We start from the raw sequence: 24,275 nt of genomic DNA, 5'->3' as shown, positions 1-24,275 counted from the left end.
CCAGGAATCGTTTTGATATCCGGTTCTAATACTCCTTTTAGGGTCCAGATAACAAACAATATATGGTCGCACTATTTTGAGCATCTTTTGTTCAATATTGCTTTTCAAAATTTTCCTCCATTTTGAGATATTGAGCAACAAAGTCTTGGAATTCTGGTCCCTTAAAATCCCTAATTACATAACGAAGGAGTAAATGATTGCAATGTAAAGGTAAATAACCTAAGAATGAACATAATTGCTTCTATAACGTATCAGAAAATATTTAACAGTAAAAAGTTATCATTAAAAGACTTTAGAGCCCCCTCAGCCCCTTATTTGAAGGACCAGCCCCTTTTTCTTGTTTTCAAATGAAAGCTCTTGTCACTTCAAATACTTTTTGTTCAACAAGTACTCACAAATTTTGTACCATTCTCGAGGTATATTGAAAAGGTCGTTTAAGGGGCCGACCCTGAAAATCCCGTTAAGGACCGCATAACAAAGAAATTATGGTTGATTATTGTTAAGCTCAATTATTAAATGTTAAGCTCAATATTTTGAGCATCTTTTGTTCAATATTGCTTTCCAAAATTTGCCTCCATTTTGAGATATTGAGCATCAAAGTGTTGGACTACTGGCCCCTTAAAATCCCTAATTACGTAACAAAGGAGTAAATAATTGCCATGTGTAGGTAAATAACGTTAGAATGAACATAATTGCTTCTATAACGTATCACAAAATATTTCACAGTAAAAAGTTATCATAAAAAGACTTTAGAGCCCTCTCAGCCCCTTATTTGAAGGACCAGCCCCTTTCTCTTGATATCCCATCAACGCCCTTGACTTTATAAAGATTTTTTGTTCTACATGTTATAACAAAATTTTATCGAGGAAAGAGATATTGAAAGAAAACCACGAAAAATCATGACGCTTTTTTAACCGTAATTTTCGAGCTCGGGCGAGCTTCGGCGCTTTTGGTCACAGGAAAATATATACACCACATATCAGATCTACAACCTTTTGTCTACAATCCCTGAAATTTTGAACCCAATATCTTAAATCGTTTAGGAGTTTACCCCTGGAAAAGCCGACCCTCTGAAAATCGTTAAATTGTGAATAACTCAAAACCGGAAGTGACGTCATCATTAAAAAAAAATTCCAATAAGGTTCAGATCATTATCTATCAGACCTAAAAGTTTCGTGTAAAGCGGTCGAGTAGTTTTTGAGAAATCCTGTACACAAAATTTGTAAGAAAAAAAAAGAAAAATAATAATAAGAAGAATAGGGAAAAAGAAACTGAAAGAAAACAATAAGGTCTTCCGTTGGAAACGGAAGACCTTAATAATAATAGGGAAAAAGAAACCGAACGAAAACAATAAGGTCTTCTGTTGGAAAACGGAAGACCTTAATAATAAGAAGAATAGGGAAAAAGAAACCGAACGAAAACAATAAGGTCTTCCGTTGGAAATGGAAGACCTTAAAAATAATAATGAAGAATTTCCAACAGAATCAGTACAAGGTCATCCGTTGGAAACGGAAGACCTGAATTATTTATATTCATAATTATTTGCAATAAATCAATTATCATAACATGAAAATGGTCAAAAATGAGCCACATGATGTGTAAGCTGTTTTCAAAGAATGGTTATAATTAACAAATAGCATGTGGCCATCCAAGTCCACATTCTATAAATAGTGGTTGTAATGGCGGCGTACATGGAGATAAAGAATAGGCAGTTCAAAATATTTTTGAAAGGCCATTTTGAAACAGTTTATTGATTAACAGACTTTAAGTATACATTTTCTTTAATAACATGCTATAACAATGATTTCCAAAGGGTTAAATATTATTGTTATACTTTCATGTTAAATACTGAAATCTGATTGGTTAAGACGCAGTTAATAATATTTACTATTACCCTCAGCGTTAGCAACGCACTTGGCAACGGGTAACATTAAAAAATGTTACATGCGCGAAAATTATGCGCGTACGGTTCGCTGTAGAATTCACGTTATTCCTATATAAAAGCAGTAAAATTTTCTTAAAAATTTTAAAAAAAGACATTCAGTATAACAAAATAAATAGTGCCTGTTTGGGAGGATAACAGTTGAAATTGACACCCCTCGAAAACCATTGTCAACCTCCGCTTCGCGTCGGTTGACAATGGTTTTCTCGGGGTGTCAATTTCAACTGTTACCCTCCCAAACAGGCACTATTTATATAATATATATCTTACCTCCTGCTAAATTATAAGAAAATCACTGGCTAACAGCAGTCACGTGGAGACAGAGACTATGTATATTCCATACATACGGTAGTCAGTAGAAAATATTACCCCCTTTGAGCATTATGACGTCATTTTAGAGCATTATGACGTCATTTTAGAGCATTATGACGTCAGGTTTTGTACTCAAATTTAAACTTGTAATACTATTATAAAAGCTTGATCTCCATTGTTTTATTTTTATCATTAAAAAAAGGCAGTCGGTAAGATATAATCGTTACTTACATGGTTTGTAGTTGACCTAATATGGTTTATACATGGTCAGAAAACTCCATATGTAATTTTCTGACCATGTATAAACCATATTAGGTCAACTACAAACCATGTACCTAATAATATGTGAAAATGAAGTAATGTTACGGTGTATAGGCCACTTTCTCATGGTAAAAAATGCTGGGGAAAAAGTGCTTATCATATTCACCGTATTACGGTAATACTTCTTGTTCACTGGCGTCGGAAGCAAATTGAAAGTGGGGGGGCTAGACTAATCCTCAGAAAAAAAGTGGGGGGGCTGAACCCTCTATCATGCTATGTTTCTAATGGTTAGGTCTAACTTTGCAAAAAAAGTGGGGGGGGGGGGGGGGGGGGGGGGGGGGCTAAGCCCCCCCTAGCCCCCCCGGTTCCGACGCCTATGTTGTTTATATTCATTCAGCACTTTATTGTTTTATATTCGGACGAACATAGTGAGGGAGAATAAAAAAAAAACAGGTATGTCAACTGAAAGTTACAAAGCCATGTGTGCAAAGAGCCATGACTAATCCTGTCTGATCAGCACTGTCGGTAATTTTGAAAGTGATTTGGGAAGTCAGAGTGTTTATATAAGCTTTTTATGAGGGTATAGCATGTAAAAATGGTGTATAACTCAATTGACAGGCATAATCTATCTATTGTATTAAGCGGGTATCATCAAATTTTACCACCCATTTAAATAATGCAAGACTGAACTAGAACTGTCCTAATGGGACTAATACCCCCGCTAGGCTAATTTCAAATGGGACAAATAATTGAATTGAATAATAAAGGTTTGGAACACATACAAAAAAAAATTTCTAGAATTGTAAAAAAAAAAAAAATTAGTTGACAAAGAAAAATTAAAATCAAAATTGTTAAAATTTCATTCTAAATACATATCTATAACAGTAATACATTTACAAATGTATGTATTTGATGATATATTTTTTTAATTTAATTGATTTAAAGAAAAACCAACAAAATGACAATAACCCCTCCCTTTGCAGTGAATAGAAATACCGGTAGCCAAGCAATGCTCTTCTGTTGATAAAACTTTCAATATCTTTCTAATAAGAGTCTTGACAGATGCAATTAGTTGTTTCAAATTTTCCTCACTTTCTCCTATGGCACAATGGAACTCCATATCAGAAAATTGATCCCATAGGACTATGATTTTCTTTGATGAACTTGTTAAATTTAATAAACTCCCAAAACATTACCATAATTACCATACTATGTAAAAATATGTAAAAAAGAAAATTTAATATTACAAACAATTTTAAAATTGCCAAAACACTACAATCATATCAGTAATTTTGAATTTCATTTAAATTAATGCCCAATAGGGTCACTTCATCAATTTACTTGACAAATAAATTTTAACAACCTCTAAAAATAGTTTTAACTTCTTTATTAATAATTATATTATTTATTTCCTTATAATGATAGAACTTTTGGTTTACATGAAACAGTTTTAAAATAGCCCCAAAACCATCACCCATTTTACAGATTATCAATTTCCCCTAAACACATGCTCCATCTGAACCATGGCTCAGATAATGGCTCCCTTGGGACAAATGAATTCAGCCACACTTGTCTTTGATGTTCTTATTAGCTCCTAAGAATTTATCATTGACAAACAAAAACTTTGCATTGTCAGTTGATAGAATACTTATAAAAAATAAATTTTTTTTATTAATTAAGACATAAAGACAAAAAACTCCATCTGGATGTATTTATATAAATATATTTTAGAGTGTTTTCTATTAATTAATTAATAAAATCTGTAAGGATTGCCTCCCTCACTTTTCAACATTAGTGTACAATATATAGAATAAGGAAAATGAAAACTGTCATAAAATCATTAAATCTTGTCTAATCTTAAAAAAAATTGCAGGTGCACATCTTCATATAGTGTTCAACATATGTACAAATTTTCAAACTGTTCCATGCAGTAATAAAAAATTCTATAGGGGGGACAAAGTTGCGTCTACAGACAGACGGACAGACGGACAGGGTGAAACTTCGTTTGCGGGGGTATAAAAATAAAGTGTTTTGAGGTAAAAACAGACTGTCCAGATCCGGAACACTGAATTTTCGATAAATCATACAAAATAACGTATAAAAAAATCTGTTCCCAAATAAAATAGTCCGTTTCCTGGCACCTGGATATTTGATCATCCTTATCAGCTTTGCTAATGGCCAAATTGATGATAAGTAGATGATTATTTGCCAATCATAAGTATTTCTTATTAGGAATTGAGGAATTTGTATGACTGTCTGCTTAAATATTTGAAAATTTTCTCACAAATTATTTCAGAAAGAGAGTTAAGATTTTGTTCTGCAGGAACTAAAACATTCAACTACCATGACTAATGCATTGGATTAATCTTATTGAACTCTTGCTTACTATAAAGACATCCATACCTCTCAATGTTCTGCTATACCAAGGCATAGCACCAAGGTAGTTCCAAAACACCTAAATTCAAATTGTATCACTTGTTAATTGTTCTTTCCTCTGTATAAATTCTTGCATTCACAATTAACAAACAGTTTACATAGTGTCACAATGTTTACATGGTTCAAAATTAAATAACATGTTGACATGGTTAAATCAATGCCTAATAAATCCCTAAAGAGCTTACACAGGGATTAAGGGATAATAACTCAAGATTAAAGCTGACAAAAATTCATAAAAGTATTTGGTCACCATATTAGTTACGATAGCTCATCAATGCATTCAGGTTGCACTGACTTCTGATTCTTCTTAGTAATATATTTGAAACAAGAGGCCAACAGGCCTTAATGGTCACCTGATTACCATAGTTCAGACACAAACTTGCCAAGGAATCTTATATATGCATTTAATTATGTTTCATTCTGGAGTAAAAAATCTACTGCTCTCTATCTGAAATATTGCAACAAGGACTATGAAACTTATAATTTTGGTGAACACCTTTAAGATAATAGAGTGCATGAGCGGATATTGAAAAGGTGCAAGACTCTGATGGGAAATAATTTACCCTTTGTTAACTTTGTCATCTGATTGTCGGGTTGACAAGCAATGAAGCCGAGTCATCAATCGTCTTCTTGGGTGGCGCCATGATATTACATCAAAGTTTGTGCTAAAAATTAGATTCTACAAACGGACATGCGCACTCACTCACTCAAACCAACACACCCATTCTTTCATTGATCCACCTGTCAAACGTAAACATGTGACCTCTCGTACTACTATCATACTATGAATGATTGTATAAATGAATGAAGCGGCGTAAATGTAAACAAATGAAAAATGGGAAAAGAAAACACGATAGGTATATATCAGCTTTTCTGGCTATCAGAACCTGGGGATATTAAGATTTGAACAAACTGAAATCTACACTACCTGAGGATGCTTTCAAACAAGGTACACCTTTTCTGGCCAATTGCTTTTTGCGAAGAAAATTTTCAAAGATTTTTAGGGTCTTCCGTTTTCAACAGAAGACCCTCTTGTTATTCTACGGGTTTTTTTCTTTATCAAGGTCTTCCGTCTTTAGTGGAAGACCTTACTTTCTACGGGTTCTCATTCTTCTATATTATTTTTATTTTTCTTCTTGGTAGAAACCCTTAATTTCTCAATTCTCAATTGATTTTTACAGGGATGATGTAATTGGTGAATGTCTCTTTGCATCCCACTTCCTGTCTGAAAATTCACTACCGCTTTTGAATTATCTCCCTTTTTCATGTATTTTGGAACATGATATTGTCCATGCATTTCCTGATAAACTATTATAGTTAGAGACTTGAAATTTATATACAAGATAGAGTGGTTTTGGTAGATTTGCTTGCGTTTTAGATTTGACCAGAAGTCATTATCCGTGAAGCTCGCCTGGACCTGAAAATGTTGAAGTCAATTTGTTTGACAGTTTTTTGGAAATTTGAGATTTGATCACGAATATCTTTATTCTCATAAATATTTTGTTAACACACGTAGAGTGTCAAAAGTTTATCCATACAAGAGCTTTCAACTGACACCAAGCAAAAGGGGCTGACCCTCATATTAGGAGCCAAGAGGGGTCTGAGGTCTTTTATCTATATCTCTTTAGTAAGAAATATTTTGTTATGCATTAAAGAAGCAAAAATGTTTATCTTTCTGTCATTTATCTATACAAGATACACGTTTTCTAATGTGTTACATAATTAGGGGTTTTAAGGGGCTAGCAGTTTAATATTTTGATCATTTATATCTTAAAAAGAAAAATATTTTGAAAAGCATTATAGAAAAGAAGATGCTCGTAACAACGTTTGTAATAATATTTAACCACCAAAGTTTCATTAAATGGCCCCTATAAGGAGACAAAGGGTCGGCCCCTAAAACAAGCCTTCCCAAATATCTCAGGAACGGTAACAAATTTGGACACACTTAATGAACGAAATATTTTTAGAATAAAAAGACCTTTAATTTGATATCAAGAAAAAGGGACTAAACCCTCAAATTAGGGGCCAAGAGGGGTCAATAGTCTTTTATTTATATCTCTTTCATAATAAATATTTTGTAATGCATTATAGAAGCAAAAATGTTTATCTTTCTGTCATTTATCTGTTAATGTTTAAAGTTACCCGATATGTTACATAATAAGGGGTTTAAGGAGCAATAAAGTCCAATCTTTGGATCATTTATATCTTAAAAAAGGAGAAATATTTTGAAAATATATATATTATAGAAGAGAAAATACGCAAACTAACAGAAAAATGTTCATAATCACATTTTGATACCAAAAAAGGGGCTTGTCCCTCAAACTAAGAGACAAGAGGGATCTCAATCTCTTATACATGTATCAGAAACATTAGGGCGAGAAGTTCAATGTATTGATACATTAATGATTTATTTGTTTTTTAAAAAAAAGAGGATATAGAAATTGAAGAAAAGAGTCTATTTAAAATCAAATGATTTTTTTCTACCATTTCCTAATCATGGTTTACCTGGTAAATAGCAAAAAAAAAGGTTACACATGTATTTCAACTTCTAAAATTGGACGGAGCAGACCTCCTCGTTGCTCGCAACGAGATCGTGTCTAGTTCTTATTAGGGTCTTTCGTTTCCAACGGAACACCCTCTTGTTATTCTACAGTTTCTTTTTCTTTACTCTTATTATTCTTTTTTTTCTTTTTCTGACTTTTTTGGAGAGTTATTTCTCAAAAACTACCCAATCGATTTGCATTAAATTTTTAGGAGTGATAGAACATCATTGTCGCTACATACTATTAAATTTTCAAATGATGACTTCACTACCGGTTTCAAATATAGACAATTTAAAAAATTGAAGCTTGAAATTTTCAGGGATTGTAGATGAATGTCTGTAGATGTACCCCCATGCTTCCAAAATTGCTCAAAGCCTTGAAGCTCGCCTGAACCTGAAAATTAGCATCAAATTTGTTCACGAAATTTTTGCACATTTTCTGAAATACCTTTCGATGTATAAATATTTTGTTAAGACATGTAATGCAAAAGTTGTTTCAATTTGCACGGGCTATCATTTGATATCAAGAAAAAGGGGCTGGCCCATTAAATTAGGGGCTAAGAGGACTCTTAAGTCTTTTTACAATAACTCTTTACTGAACAATAATTTGTTATTAATTATAGAAGCAAAAATGTTTATTGTACAACTGTTTACCTATAAAATACCGTATGAAAGTCATATATTACGTAATTAGGGGTTTCAAGGGGCCAGAATTTCAAAACTTTGATCATTTATATAAAAAAAAAGAGAAATATTTTGAAAAGCAATGTAGAACAAAAGTTGCTCATAATAATGTTCTGTACAATATGCCACCTTAAATTCTTTGTTGATGGCCCCATAGAGGAGTTTAAGGGTCGTTCCCTAAAATACATTTGTACAGATATCTCGAGAACGGTTAACACTTTGTGAACACTTCTTGAACAAAATATGTTTATATTTGCAAGACCTTTAATTTGATACCAAGAAAAAGGGGCTGGCTCCTCAAATTAGGGGCCAATAGGGCTCTAAGCTCTTCTTACAAAAACTCTTTACTGAACAATAATTTGTTATTATTTATAGAAGCAAAAATGTTTACTGTACAGCTGTTTATCTTTACAGTACCATTCTTAAGTCATTTATTACGTAATTAGGGGTTTCAAGGGGCCAAAAGTCTAAAACTTTGATCATTAATATCTGAAAAAGGAGAAAGATTTTGAAATGCAATGTAGAACAAGAAATGTTAAAAAGAATGTTCTTAACAATATGGCAACTTAAATTTTGTTGTCTGTGGCCCCGATTAGGAGTTAATGGGTCGGCCCCTAAAACACAGTTGTTCAGATATCTCGAGAATGTTCAACAATTCGTTAATACATGTTGAACAAAATATGTATATATTATGTAAGACCTTTTATTTGATATCAAGTTAAATGTAAAATTAACTCGTACCAAAAAAATAATTGTTAAGTCATACTTGAACAAATTCAGGGTTTTTTTTGTTAAGACGTTCTCGAAATCGGAAAGGTTTTTGTTAAGTCCTACTTAAAATCATTCGGATTTTGTTAAGTCATACCAAGAATTATTCAAATTTTTTCTTATTGTTTTAGTTACTCTTGTTATTGGTTAAAGAACTCTGCTTCTTACAGGTACTTCTTGCTTTACTCTGGAGATTCACGGAAGACCCACTCGTTGCTTTGCAACGAGCTTTGCTTTAGTTCTCTATATATTCCTATTGTAGCAGTCTCATATTTTATGATTTAATTAATTACAAGTACATGTATATTATATACATCATTTTATTTTGATATTTTCATGATTTTTTTTGAATGCATATATATTGGATTCTATAATTATTTAATTGATCTTAAAATACATTAGTGTGCATTCATTCATGACAACTTAATTTGTAGAAAGGTCCTGAGGGCAGTAAATATATTTTTGTCAAAGTTAAGTTGTGTCTTTTAATTTCATTAGTGTTTTAGTTTGTTTCTTGTTTGTCTATTGGTTTCCCTCCAAAAGTTCTCTGGGTTTAATCTTTGTTAAGAGTTTGAAGAGAGCAGACAGTAATAAAAGTATACAGACATTTTTGACAAATTACATCTCTTCTTGGTATCTTAATTTTATATCACTTGATAAATATTCATATCATCTAAAATATTTCTACTAAATGTCAAATCAGTATTAAGTCATATTTATAATTCTTTTGCACTTTCTCTGATTGAATGAATAGTGAGAGAGAGACTTTTGAAATAATAAGTTAAAGCTGACATGAGGCGATTTAAACAAGTTTATTGTTATCCAAGTTAGTCGTTTTAGTTTAGCTATCGATAAAGTTAAACGACGGGGTATACCCAACAGGTTGGATACGCACGAATGATTTACAGCTCTGTCCATACAGGTGTAAACATCGGGAAGTGTCACGTATATACATATATTTGCATTTCCATTGTTCTTTCCCACTGTAAGCCCATACGGAGGAGCTGCAAATATTTCTCTATAATTGCAATTGCTCTGTCTGTATACTATGACGTCATAAAGGTGTAACGTTATATACTTTCCATGACTTTATAGATTAAACCACTTTACGATACACCATGGTTTTTTCTCCAACTCCATTAAAATTGACGTATTTAATATTAAAACATGTTTTTAATAACATTTTAAAGGAATTACTGTTATAACATATCATTTATTCTGTTAACAAATCTATGTGAATTAAAAAGATACATTACAAAGTCTGAATGTTTACTTTTGATGTAATAGCTAAATGTCAAGGTCTAGGCTAATACAGGGTATTTGCGAGCGGTAAAATGCAACAGACCAATTGCTATTCATAACGCCATGTTCACTAAATAACGTTGTTTATTTCTTAAGTAAACCGCCAAAAATTACCGAGTAATTCCGAAACGAACAAAATCAAGTCCCCTGAGACATCCAATGAAATTACATGCATTTTATGCTGACAAGCAAAATTCTGGTATAAAAAGCAGTATTTTAGATATAAAATTCCTTTACTTGCTTCGCGTTCGAGTCATCAGTCATAGTGTCACGCCACGAGATATACAGAGAAGTCAGTATTTTCCCAATAGATATATAAATAAAAATGGCAAAAACAAAAAATCAAATCATTTCAAAGTTTCGTTGAATAATAATACTTCTGACATGCATTATCATAATCGAACCCTAACAGGAGTGTTGATTTCTTCTTTACATCAACGGATAAACCTGTTACACTATGTAACAATTTGACCCCTTCCCCACCAATGATTTGAACAAATACTAATCTACACAACCTGACGATGTCTCCACAAAAGTATCAGCTTTTCTGGCCACTGAACCCCGGGGATCATGACTTGAACACACTGAAATCTATGCTACCTGAGGATGCTTCCACACAAGTTACACCTTTTCTGGCCAATTGGTTTTTGAGAAGAAAATCTTTTACTTCTAATAATTCTTAATTATCTCTTATCTCTTATCTTAAAAGAGGATGTGGCCCTTCATTTTAACAAACCTGAATCCCCTTCACCTAAGAATGCTTTCTGCAAAGTTTAGCTAAATTTGGCCCAGTGGTTCTTGAGAAGTTGAAAATGTATAAAAGTTTACAGACAGACGGGTGCCGTACAAAAAAGTGATCACAACAGCTCACTTGAGCTTTCAGCTGAAGTGAGCTAAAAAATGTGAAAAGTTTACAAAAACAATGCCAATGTCAAAGACGACAGAAAAGGGACAAATTTTGGTTAGAAAAGCTCACTTGAACCTCAGATCATGTCAGCTAGAAATTGTCAAATTTTAACCATTTTTGCCCTGCCCTGAGAAAAGTCAGGAAATTTACAATTTATGTTCCTCTTATTCCAAAGATGCATTGAACCAAGTTTAAAAAAAGAATTGGCCATGTAGTATTCAAGATGAAGTTACAAGTGTTTAAGATTGTAAACAAATGATGCACATGCAATGACAAAAAAAAAAATTGCAATAGGTCACCTGAGCAACTCGGGTTACCTAAAATATACCTGCATTAAGTGTAGCATCACTGGTTGGCTTTGGAAAAACTCTTGAGTCTTTTTTTCCCTTGGATTTTGAATCTGTTCTTCTTAATTTAAATTGTTCTAAATGTTTGCGTGGGGCATATCTTCCTGGTGTGTAGTCTGAATGCGTACGTGAAACTGTAGCACAATTTTTACCACAAGTTACTGGTATACTACTGCGATCCACACGATTACTGTCTTTTTTACTTCGTGCAGATTTGTGATCTGATCTTTGAGAAGCGCTTCGCCTGCCCAAAGATTTACATTCAAGAGACATATCCTGAATGTAAGAAATTTCCTCCATAGCAATATTCCCTTTTGAAGGAAAACTTACAATCTGTTCAAATTGGGATACTTCTTGACTAGTGTCATAGTCATGTGCCTGTGCAGTAGGTGGTGTTTTCTTTTTTGTTCCTAATGCTGGTACATTTCCAGATTGTGTAGGTGGGGACACCTGAAAATTGTGCTTTATCCCTTTGAACACATCAGTATTTTGAGGTTTGATAGGACGACGATCATATGCCTCATAGCCAGTCTCAGCAGAGGTAGAAGGACGATTGTCTGTCTGCATATAAAATGGGTGGTTATTGAGAGGAGCAGAGCTTGACACTTCAGGAGCTGTCATCGGTTGATGTTGGGTGGACAGTTTCTTTGGAGAAAAAAATGTTGACTCTGAATCCAAAAGTGTCATTAAAATCTCCTTAAAAAAAAAGAGAAAGATAGGGATGAAACATTATTATTCTGGTTTTGAAATCCAACAATATTAAGTATATAGTTACTTGCCTGCCTTTCAAGTCAAGAACTTGAATATTTAGTAAAGAGAAGATAATATAAACCATGGAGCCAATACAATGATTTTTAACACAAATTATCATTATTTTAATACTGATCTTTTTCTTTAAATGCTCTAAACCATGTAAATGCCATTATACCTAGGTTCTAAATACCACTGCAAAATACTGAATGTTGAACAAAACAGTATGGTAAAAACTGTATTTGTGGGGGTTTTAGGTCTAAAAAAAATGTGTTCCTGTTTTCCAGACTGACCTTTGCTACATGTAATACCACCAACTCAAAAATTTTGATTCAAGATCATCATATTCCAATCATGTCCAATTTTATCATTATTTAACTGGAAATTTAGGTAAAAAAAATGACTGTAGCAGTTTTCTTCTTTAATCAAAGTAACTCAAAGTGTTTTGTTGTCAGTTGACATTATCAATTTTCCCCTAAACACATGCTCCATCTAAATCATGGCTCATATAATGACCCTCTTGGGACAAATGAATTCAGCCACATTTGTCTTTCATATTCTTATTTTTTAGGTCTTAAGAACTAAGCATTGACAAACAAATATTATATCAGCACTTTCTAAAGAAAGTTCGGGTATACTGTTGTTACCCTGTTCGGCCCATCCGTCTGTCACGTTTTACATTCTCAAACTGCTCTTACATCCTATAAACCAGCAAACTGAACTCTTGGAGTTTGATTTGGGGTGTCATGTTATGTAAAAAGGTTTCAAAAATTCTCTTGTAGTCCTGGGGGTCAAATAATTGGTAAACAAGAGGCCCATGGGCCACATTGCTCACCTGAGCAACAATAGACATCATAAAATCAGCTTTACAGAGTGATATACAAAAAATATTATCAATGTTGTCTAATAGATCCTGTATTTAAAAGAAAATTCCCTGGATATTCTGTTTATCATTGATCCTTTTTTGTCACAATATGGTCATTTCACATATAGAGTATTACAGTTCTCAAGAAGATCTAAATCAAATAGAATATAAACCTACATCAAACTTGTAAAGCCCAAGAAATGTCCAAAGTCTAAACAATTCATATGTCTAAAAGCTTGCATATAAATAACACCATATACTATAACATTTGAGTTTTGGTGAATTTAAAATGTTTTCCTTTGTAAAACTAGACCCCCCAATTTGGCCCCACCCTACTCCTAAAAAATACGATTTTGACAAATTTGAATTTACACTACCTAAGGTTGCTTTCACCTATGTTGCACCTTTTCTAAAAAACTTTATCTCTGAAAAAGATTTTTCTCTATATATTCCTATGTATAAATTTAACCCCTCCCCTTTCTGCCCCCACCCTACCCCCGCGGGTCATAATTTGAAAAAACTTAAATCTGCCCTACCTGATGATACTTCACACAAGTTACAGCTTTTCTGGCTAACCACGTGTCTGAGTAGAATAGTTAAAAATTATTCTCTATATATTCCTATGTAAAACTTTGACCCCCCCCCCCCCCATTGTGGTGCCACCTTACCTCCAGGGACCATGATTTGAACAAACTTGAATCTACACTATCTGAGGATGGTTCCACACAAGGTTCAGCTTTTTAGGCCAACTGGTTTTTGTGAGGAAGATTGTTAAAGATTAACACTTTATATTTCTATGTAAAATTTTGACACCCCATTGCGCCCCCACTTTACCCCCGGGGACCATGATTTGTACAAATTTGAATCTAAACTATTTGAGGATGCTTCAACACAAGTTTCTGCTTTTCTCGCCAAATGTTTTTTTGAAAAGAAAATTTTTAAAGATTAAATATATATTCCAATGTAAAACTTAACCCACCCACCCCATTTTAGCCCCCTCCTTACCCCCGGGGACCATGATTTGGAGAAACTGAAATCTATATTTCTGAGGATGCTTCCACACAAGTTCTAGCTTTTCTGGCCAAATGGTGTTTGAGAAGAAGATATTTAAAGATGAAATCTATATATTCTTATGTAAAACTTCAACCCCCCCATTATGGCCCCACTTTACCCCGGGGGACAAAGATTTGAACAAACTTGAATCTACACCATCTGAGGATGCTTCCTCTACACAAGTTCCAGCTTTTCTAGCCAAATGGTGTTCAAGAAGAAGATATTTAAAGATTAAACTATATATTCCTATATAAAACTTAAACCCCCCCCCCCCCCATTATGGCCCCACTTTACCCCAGGGGACAATGATTTGAACAAACTTGAATCTACACTATCTAAGGATGCTTCCTCTACACAAGTTCCAGCTTTTCTGGCCAAATGGTGTTCAAGAAGAAGATATTTAAAGATTAAACTATATATTCCTATGTAAAACTTAACCCCCCCCCCCCCATTATGGCCCCACTTTACCCCAGGGGACAATGATTTGAACAAACTTGAATCTACACTATCTAAGGATGCTTCCTCTACACAAGTTCCAGCTTTTCTGGCCAAATGGTGTTTAAGAAGAAGATTTTTAAAGATTAAATCTATATATTCCTATGTAAAAATTTAACATCCCCCTCCCCCCATTATGGCCCCACCTTACCCCGGGAACCATGATTTGAACAAATTTGAATCTACACTATCTGAGGATGATTCCATACAAGCCTAGCTTTTCTGGCCAAATGGTTTTTGAGAAGATTTTTGAAAACTATCACCAAATTTTCAATAAATCCTAATCATTTCCCCTTAAAAGAGAGTGTGGCCCTTTACTTTAACTAACTTGAATCCCCTTTACTCAATGATGCTTTGTGCCAAATTTGGTTGAAATTGACCCAGTAGTTCAGGAGAAGAAGTAAAAAATGTAAAAAGTTTACAGACAGAAGGACGGATGGATAGATGGACAGACAAATGCCGGACAAAAAGTGATCACAAAAGCTTACTTGAGTTTTCAGCTCAGGTGAGATAAAAATGACATTTTTTCACAAAAAACCGTCTTCCTCGAACTCCTCCTACAATTTCAACAATAGACAATCATCTCTTGGAATATGTTTTAGGGTATCCTATAGATGTGCAATAAGGTTCAGGAAATTTTAGTTTTGTCCTGGGGATCATTAAATGGCTGAAAAATGATTTTTTTTTTTTAACAACAAAACTGGTTTCAAAAACGTCAACATTTTTTGCAGTAGCCAACTGATCTTCTTATATATATGATTGGGGGCGTCATTTTGAGGTGTGATTAGGTTTCAGAATTTTTAATAAGGGGATCTGTAGGCAACAAAAAATGTCCCTCCATCCAAGCATTCCCCCGGATAAGGAGTATCAAGTAGCATTATTTCCTGGCTAATATGCTTGGGATCGCCCTTCAAATAAAGTTAAAACCTACCGGGCAATGACGTCACATACCGTATAAATAGTTCATCCATTGTGATAAACACTCATAATTTTAAAGCCAATTCATTGTCATGTTTTATTTGAGGTGAGATAAACAATTTTCAAAACCCATACAGGGAGGGAACATTGATACTCCTCAGCCTCAGGCTGTCTTCCAAGAATGCCCCTAATCCATCACATCCGGGGGAATGCTTGGATGAGGGGGACATTCTTTTCATCCAGCCTATCGGAGTTTCAAGTAGCATCTTCAAAGTATTTGACAATAAATAATCAAAGGCCTGAAGGGCCACAATGGCGTCGAGTTAAAGTTAGTTTGAAGAATAAAAACCTAAATAATTTTTTTAAAAAGTCAAAATAATCTCCACCATTACAAAAATGCATTTTTTTTTTATTTGTGTTATTTATGTTTCTCCTTCATTAATCAAATATACACTTAGGTACTATAGATTAAAAAAATCCTTAAAACAAAGTATGATTCTGTTACTTTCAGTAATGTGTGTACTTAACATGAGACCAACTTTTCTTGTTGTTTTGCTGGAGATTAATTTTATAAAAATTGAGTTGGGCGGTCAATGTAACAAAAATGAAATTTAATATAGATTTTATGCAGTCAACTAAAATTATAGAATATTAAAATTACCTGGTAAGTGTGATTTTTTTTTATATTTTCAAAAATCATTCTGATTTGGTTATTGACCAATCATTTAGAAAATGGTATCAATTATACTTACTTTTTAAAAACAAATATTAAGACAAATACATTAGTCAACTTTCAAAAAAAAAATTAAAAATTATGTTTTTTGTCACATAACTTATTAAATTACTATTCATTACAAATTGACTCACCTAATTCTTGAAAAGTTTTGAATGTTAATTAAAAATCTAAGTTTAGAAATATCTTAGGAGTTAACAAATTTTTAGGCTTTTTTTTCTCTCTATTCATATAGAATTAAATATTAAAATTATGATTGTGTTTAATTCTATATATTGTATACTGCTGATAAACACTCTGTCTCTTATTATCAATTTGATTTAAAATTCACATGGGTCCAAAGGACACGGGCCGAAAAGATCAGGGGTATATAAAAGAAAGCACCCATTCACGTTATATACAAAGTGAAAGTAGTTCACTAGTTGGTTTAAAATAACTTTTGGTTGTAGATATACTTATCGCTCAATGTAGGAAGTTTTGTTTCTAAAAGATCAAACATTTGTGCATTGTCAATATTCGATATGGATACAAAATAATCTGTTTTGCACAGTTACACAGGCGGCCACGATGCGACACGGTGCTTTTTCTTGAATTTTCCAATACACATACACGGTGTCACACCGTGTGCACGGTGCGACACAGACCGTTTTCCACCGTGTTTTTTACACGGTGGGTGTCGGGATACTCGTGAGCTGTACTGTATATGTCAATCATTCTTTTATAAACTAAAAGACATATTTATGTATATGTCCTATTTGTCCAGATATATGGCTATATATTAAGATAAGCTCAGTTTTCTTTGAAACTTCAATATTATCAGTAAAAGCAAAAGTATTCATTAGTGTACAGAAGGATGTCAGGTATAATCTTGTCTGATGTCTTTGAACATTAACAATCGTTCCTTTGAAAATTCTTAAACCAATATCTACGACTTTCCTAATATGTAGTATTTATATATAAATCAAACCATGAATCCTTCATAACACATCCATTTTGATGAATTAGTACATTGTACAACAAAACTCTGTATGAATTAATTAGTCATTAGAAAACTTCTTTCAAAACAGTCTTTTCTAAATTTTAAAATTATATCTTCAATATGAAATACCGGTAAGTTAATATAAATGACCCATTTTAAGATTATAACCTCTAGATAGGTACTGTTTTCTCATACAGTATATGGAATTTCATAATTTAGTTTCCATGAATCTAATGTATATAATTATATATATCATAATAATAAACAATCTATTATTTACATATATGTGTATATATTCATGGAATATATAACTTCTCCCTAAGTGGGAAAATTGTATGATATTAGTTTTTGTGTATTAACACATCTATGATCTATGATCTGAAATATAATATTAAGTTCTTAGTAATCAGTGTTTGAAATAACCGTCCACCTGACCACCCGAGACGCATAACTTTTGGCACGAGCAAACAAATTTGTTTGTATGAGCACCTGACTGCACGTCGATATTTTTAAGCCAACTGTATATAATATCGGAATCAGAGTTTTGAGAATTCTTAACTGATTCTTGTCACACTATCGCTTTCCTTGTATGGTCATTTAAAAAGTCAAAACAATTTTGCATTGTTAGTTGATAGAATACTTAAAAAAATAAATTTAGTTAAGAAATAAAGACAAAAAACCTCCATCTGGATGTAGTTATATAAATATATTTTAGAGTGTTTTAATACTATTAATTAATTAATAAAATCTGTAAGGATTACCTCCCTTACTTTTCAACATCAGTGTACATTATAAAGAATAAGGAAAATGAAAACTCATAAAATCATTAAATCTTGTCTGATCTTAAAAAAATTGCAGGTGCACATCTTCAGATGGTGTTCAACATATGTACAAATTTTCAGACAGTTCCATGCTGTACTAAAAAATTCTTTGGGGCATGGGGGAAATAAAGTTATGTCCATAGACAGACGGACGGATGGAGACGGACAGAGACGGACGGATGGAGAGACGGACAGGGTGAAACCAATTTACCTCCTAACCTTCATTTGCAGGGGTATAATTACGGACAAGATCGGGATTTGAACCCGGGCCCCCTGAATCTCTAGTTTGGTGCTCTACCTACTGAGCTATCTGGCGCCAGTATTCGAACCAGTCTGACCATCACATTCCTCCCCCCTTAAATGATCTTCGACCCGAAGACACAACACAAGTTCACCTTGACAGGACTTATTATATTTATATAGGAGGGCCACAGCACCATCTGTAGTAGGAAGGGAGGAATGAGCATATAAATACAATGAAAATATATGGCTGGACCAGGAATCGAACCTGGGACCCCTGTAACTTTGGTCGGGAGCTCCACCATTGAGCTACCCAGGCCAATATCCACTGTCCATATAGCCCACATTCCTCCCTCCTTAAAAAAAAATATCAGATACAACAGCAGAATTGATTTCCAAGATCAACTACTTCCATATACCACATCTTGCTCACTAAACTGAAATGGACACTCGTACATATGTACATACCTACACACACACGCACAGCAGCGATGCTAAATCTCCTTAGCAACAAATTGCACGAGGGGATAAAAAAAGATGAAATTCCAAGGAAAATTATAATTGAACTGGAGTTTAAGAGTCGCACTTAGCAACTGTTCAATAAGATATTCAATACATGGCCAACATTCTTAGTACATAAGAGATCAAATTCCCAGAAGAAGAACAGAATAAGAATTATCAGATGGTATCTAAGACCCGGGGGAGGGGGGTACCGCCTATAATGTCTTAATTACCTGGCTATTATTGCATTTCAAACACAAGCAAGACCCCCAGACCCCCTTCTACTTTTTCATATCTAATTCTTTCTACTTCAATTTTTAGAGACAACCCTGCTGGTCTACATAACTATGCACTCATATTTTCTTTTAGATGTGCGGAGGTACAGTCGAGAAGAAGATTTTGAAAAATGGTCAAATATTGACTATTAAATTGGCCCTGCTCCTAGGACCCGTTAAAAAGTCATAAAATTTACAATTTATCTGACAGGCACAAGAAGAATATACCGTATTTTCCCGACGACTCGTCGATGCGGACGACTCGTCGAATTGCCCATTTTTAGCCAAAATTTTAACAAAATCCTACGATACGTCGATCTCAGACCATACGTCGATCTTATCACTTCAAAATGGCCTATAAAACTGCAGTAACATTATCAGTGTATGATGCCACGATGTCACCGATATTGCTACCAATTATTATTAATGATTAACATTTAAACAATTACGCTTTATACTTATGCATCAAATTTTCAAATACCGGCAACTTCTACAAAGTCGCTTGCATTTTAAACAATTCCCGATATCACGTGTTATGCAAAACTAAACTTACGGTACTTTGTTAGAAATATTTTATTCCCAAGCATTAAAATAAGTATCCACTCTGACTATCGCCAGTGTATTCGCCATTACGTAACCAGCCACCTGTTGACTCGGCGCGTGGTCAATGTTTGTTTAACAATTTCCGGTGTCATAGGCATGCACCTGTCTCGTGTCGGACTTCAAAGGGGGATCTCAAGTGCAGAAAGCTTAGCAATTACTATGATTTGATGAAACTTGTTTACTTTGTATCCAGTAATGCAGTTACACGCTATTGTTTTACATAGACACTGTTAGAAGTAAATCGATCATTTGTACGACTTGATAATGACGATATACGACATACATACGTTTCCTTAAAAATTATCTAACAATAATCAAAGAATTGGACAATAATTATTCAATGAACTATAATCACTCTTATAACGGTACTCTTTATATACACAGGGAGTAAAATTGCCGTAAAGATCTCAGCCTTAGGGCAAGATTATTAACACAACCGGTGTCAGCCTATTGTATAAACAGTAGTATTGATAATTGCCGATTACGTATTTTAAGATTGAATTTGACCATTAAATATTTCTGATTTATACTTTCCACTAACAACACTTTACAAATAAAATAATTAAATTTAAAAAAACATCCCCCGGACCTACTGCAATATTTTCTTCCATTCAAACTTGGTTTCAATTTTACTGCGCAATGTTATCTTCCTACTAGTGATACATAGAACCATGTGACGATGTGTTTATAACGGAACAGTATAACTTTTAATTGATTAAAGACAATGTAACATTTTTTAATAACTGTTGTTATTATTATGTATTTAAGTGTTGACAGATGAGTGAAAATGATAATTATTAAAGATGAACAGTGAATTCAACAACGTAATTTTCAATCACACAGCTAACTCAAGATGATTAAAACCAAGATTTTTAATGCTATTTTCAAAAAATTTCTGACTACGAGCCTACGACAAGTCGAACAAGACGATAAGTCGGGTGCTCTGCTTCAGAGGAAAAAAATACCGACTAATCGTCGGAAAAATACGGTAGATGGTTTGGGATGTATAATTACTATATGCATCTTAACATAAAAGGGCAAGAATTAGTAATAATTTACGGGTAGATATATTAATTTCAAGATAAATGTAATTTAATTTTAATTGTTGTTTTCAAGGTATATAATTTTAAATAAATAATTTCTAAATGTAAAATTAAGTGATTTTTTTTTATACAAATTAAATAGGGTCAAGCAGTGATAGGGTCAAGTAGTGTTTGTGTGTGTGTTGGGGGGGGGGGGGGGGGGCTTAAATCAAAGCTTAATTAATGTTCACCAGTATAGATCCACACCTGCATACCATACATACAATTACAACTTATCCATGCATGGATAACTCAGTGAATTCATTGGTTATTATTATAGTGACCACTTCTCCCTGTGATTTAAATACCCAGTCACTAAGAATTAGAACTCATTGCTGAAGACATTTACAGCAGATATCATTGCTGAAGAAATCAGATGGTAAGGTATTTTTTTATTATTTGTATTTACTATGGCCTGTTATATCATGTGCATTTTAAGAACAGGATATGATTTACATTATGAGGCATATTGTTAACAATTGAGGTTAAAAGTGATGCAATAAAAAGTTTGAGATAATTAATATCAAAAGAGAACTGTGTACATGTTAATTAGTCTTTGCTGACACAGAGAACAATACCAAAAGTCTTGATATGGAGGTTTGGTATCTATATATCAAGAAATGGGTCTTTACTACCCAGAAATCACTTGCAGAATTACAGAGTGTACGCTCTCTACATCTCCTTATTAAATACTTTTAATTTTAATATCTATACAATGTACTACTATATTAAAATCATAGACTCGAATTTTTGGGCTTAATACCGAGAAATCCGAAGAGTACTGTCTTTTGTAATATATCTTAAACATCATTTGTACTTGAAGATTACCAATTTTTATTTTTTTTTTTAATCAAGCTTCCCTAATTAATAATCAAAAAAATTTCCTATAAAAAATCCGGAAATCATCTGGATTTTTTGGATTTTACAATATTGTGCATGCCCATTACATTTACGCTAAATCACGGGAGGCTCTATAGTTTATGTTTCCACAATATCACATTTGCACGGATAAACTCAGTAACGATAATACATATACGTGTAAATTTTCATTGAATTAATAGCATTATTCAGGTCCAGCACAATCTCCAGATTTAGCTATATAGCTTGAATAAGCTAAATAGCTTTATTAAGCTATTCAGAATAGCTTCATTTAGCTATTTTGACATACATTTTTCTTAAATGTGTATTTTTTTCAGTATGTATAAAAAATCGCACTTTAGTGCAATGATAATTTTCAACTTTGAACTGTTCTGTAAACAATGCATGTAAAGATTTCTCATAAGTTTGCGTCTCCTTAAGAGACTTTGCACTAAAAGTTTTGGGGCAACTGATTCATGACCACACAGTTACTTCTTAAATGAAATATAAAGGAGGTCAGTTATGGTAAACAAGATAATTGATTGGTAATAATTTATCACTATGAGAAGAAATCATACTTATCCACGCCTCATTGCACACAAAGTGGTGAACAGTTACCCAAACAATGGAAATATATTTTTTGCTTAAAAGTGTTTAAAAGCTGCAGTGTTAAAACTATCTTACATTTGGGTCAAGTTTATAATGGTCAGTGGCGCAAATATTATTAGCAAGTTAATTGCGATTTTTCGTCCATTTCTTACAATTAATATTTTCTTCAAAAACTGCATATAAATAGCTTTATTAAGCTATTTTGAATAGCTTTATAAAGCTATTTAGCTTATTCAGGCTATATAGCTAAATCTGGAGATTGTGCTGGACCTGTTATTGTAAGCTTGGTTATGTAAATGTCAAAAATACGGTGTGTCGATGTATCTATTTCGTAAATGTCCGATATCATAGTTAATGTCAACCCGTGCACGCATGGGTCAAAGTCTAGTTGTAATAAAAAAGGAGGACTGTTAACATATATATATCAAACTAGATCCAAACCCAGGACCCTTCAGTTTGAAAACCAATGCTGTGAGTTAGAGTTACCCAATTAGCTTAAAAGCTAGTAGGAGTGAGGCAGTAATGAGCCTTTATATACACAATATTACATATTTTCTCCTTATTTTGAGGTTTTATATCTCTAGAAATGTCAAACAAGATTTTTCTACCCACTGCACAAGTTATTTTGTTAGTAGCTAATGTGATATATAGGTTCGAATGGCATCGGCTACCTCACGATACAATACGTATCATGATATGTTAATGCCATAAATCATTTTTCATAAATAGTTGTCAACTACAGCTTACTTCACTTATACTGATATCGCTTATTTTGAAATTCTGCTTTTTTTGAAATAAAGATAATTCCCCAGTTTTAGCCTCTCATTTTCTTTACATCATATTAACGGTTCTAATGAAATTGGCTATTTTGAAATATCGCTTATATCGAAGCCACTGTTCGGTCCCCAGAGGTGATGATGAGTTGTTTTAAAACAATTATATTGAAGAACTGGCCGCTGTCGTCACAGTTGGTGACAGTTATTATGCTGAACTGACCAAACAATTGTGAATTGATAAGTTTTCACCTTATGTGCTATTATACTGATTCGTATGTGCTATTATACTGCTTTTACGAAGTAATATAATTTCTTTTTCGTTGGACCCTGTATGCTTGTATCAAAATACAAGAGGCGCAATGGGCCACATCGCTCACCTGAGAACACTGGCTTTATATAGGCATTCAAAGGATATTGTGCCAAATGGCCCCTCGGTAGATTAACCAAAAATAAATATCCAAATTTTACACTTATTTTTGCATATACAGAGGGTTCCACTTAATCTGATCGCGGTTAAAGTGATTATTCGGTTAATGTGATATAAAATCAAAACACCGATCCATTTGCTATATAAGCCTTTGTAATTTCTACTGATAATCTGATTGGGAAAAAATGTCATTTTCGGTTAATCTGATACGATTTCTGTCGGCCGATCAAAAAATCAAATAACGTTTTCACACCTCTTCCACCATGTCCACACCTCGTATATACCTCTCACTGTGTAAACAGCTTGGCACATGCCTAAAACTTGCAAATAACGGTGCTTCAGGGGATTAGTCACAGCTCAACGCACACAGATGGTCAGCTGGTCGATAGATGAAAGATACCGACATCGATAGTTCAGGACGATCACATTCCAGACGACACTTGCCTGGGGGCAATTTTGATTGAAAGAAATTGAGAGTAAAGAGTGTTGCTTGTTTCTGATTATATATATGTATTCACGCATACAAACCATTTGATGAGCAATTTTGGCAATTAGTTCGTGTGTATGTGTACGCGCACTTATGGAATTCGGCTTTGAACTGATGTCGCTTAAATTGTAACAATTCAAGTACAATGAGCTTTGAACACTAGTTACAACATGTCATATAAACGATACTTTAGCTTGTGCGTAATTATGCCGTTTCTATAAGTGTGCAAAATTCATGAAAGACGAGTCCAGGGACCAAGAAGAGAGAAGTGAGGACGAGGCAGACGAGACAGAGACTGGGGA

At 33.5% G+C, this 24,275-nt stretch overlaps 1 protein-coding gene across 9 annotated transcripts in view; it reads right to left on the bottom strand.

Moving 5' to 3' along the window:
* LOC105328367 (peptidyl-prolyl cis-trans isomerase G) overlaps window positions 1-24,275 on the bottom strand; it is a 159,642-nt gene that overhangs the window by 109,975 nt on the left and 25,392 nt on the right. For 6 of the 9 annotated variants that reach the window (XM_034475580.2, XM_034475573.2, XM_034475582.2 and 3 more), the window contains exon 2: window positions 11,483-12,197. In XM_034475580.2, coding sequence (XP_034331471.2) covers window positions 11,483-12,197 — 715 coding nt within the window. Of the gene's footprint in view, window positions 1-2,212; window positions 2,236-4,918; window positions 5,078-11,482; window positions 12,198-15,152; window positions 15,222-24,275 lie in introns of those variants that run through there. The other 3 variants (XM_066072154.1, XM_034475583.2, XM_066072155.1) reach the window with 3 other exon arrangements.

This window comes from Magallana gigas, chromosome 9, assembly GCF_963853765.1.
Source record: "Magallana gigas chromosome 9, xbMagGiga1.1, whole genome shotgun sequence".
In the NCBI taxonomy this organism is placed as follows: domain Eukaryota; kingdom Metazoa; phylum Mollusca; class Bivalvia; order Ostreida; family Ostreidae; genus Magallana; species Magallana gigas.
This window is presented reverse-complemented; position numbering and strand designations above follow the sequence as displayed.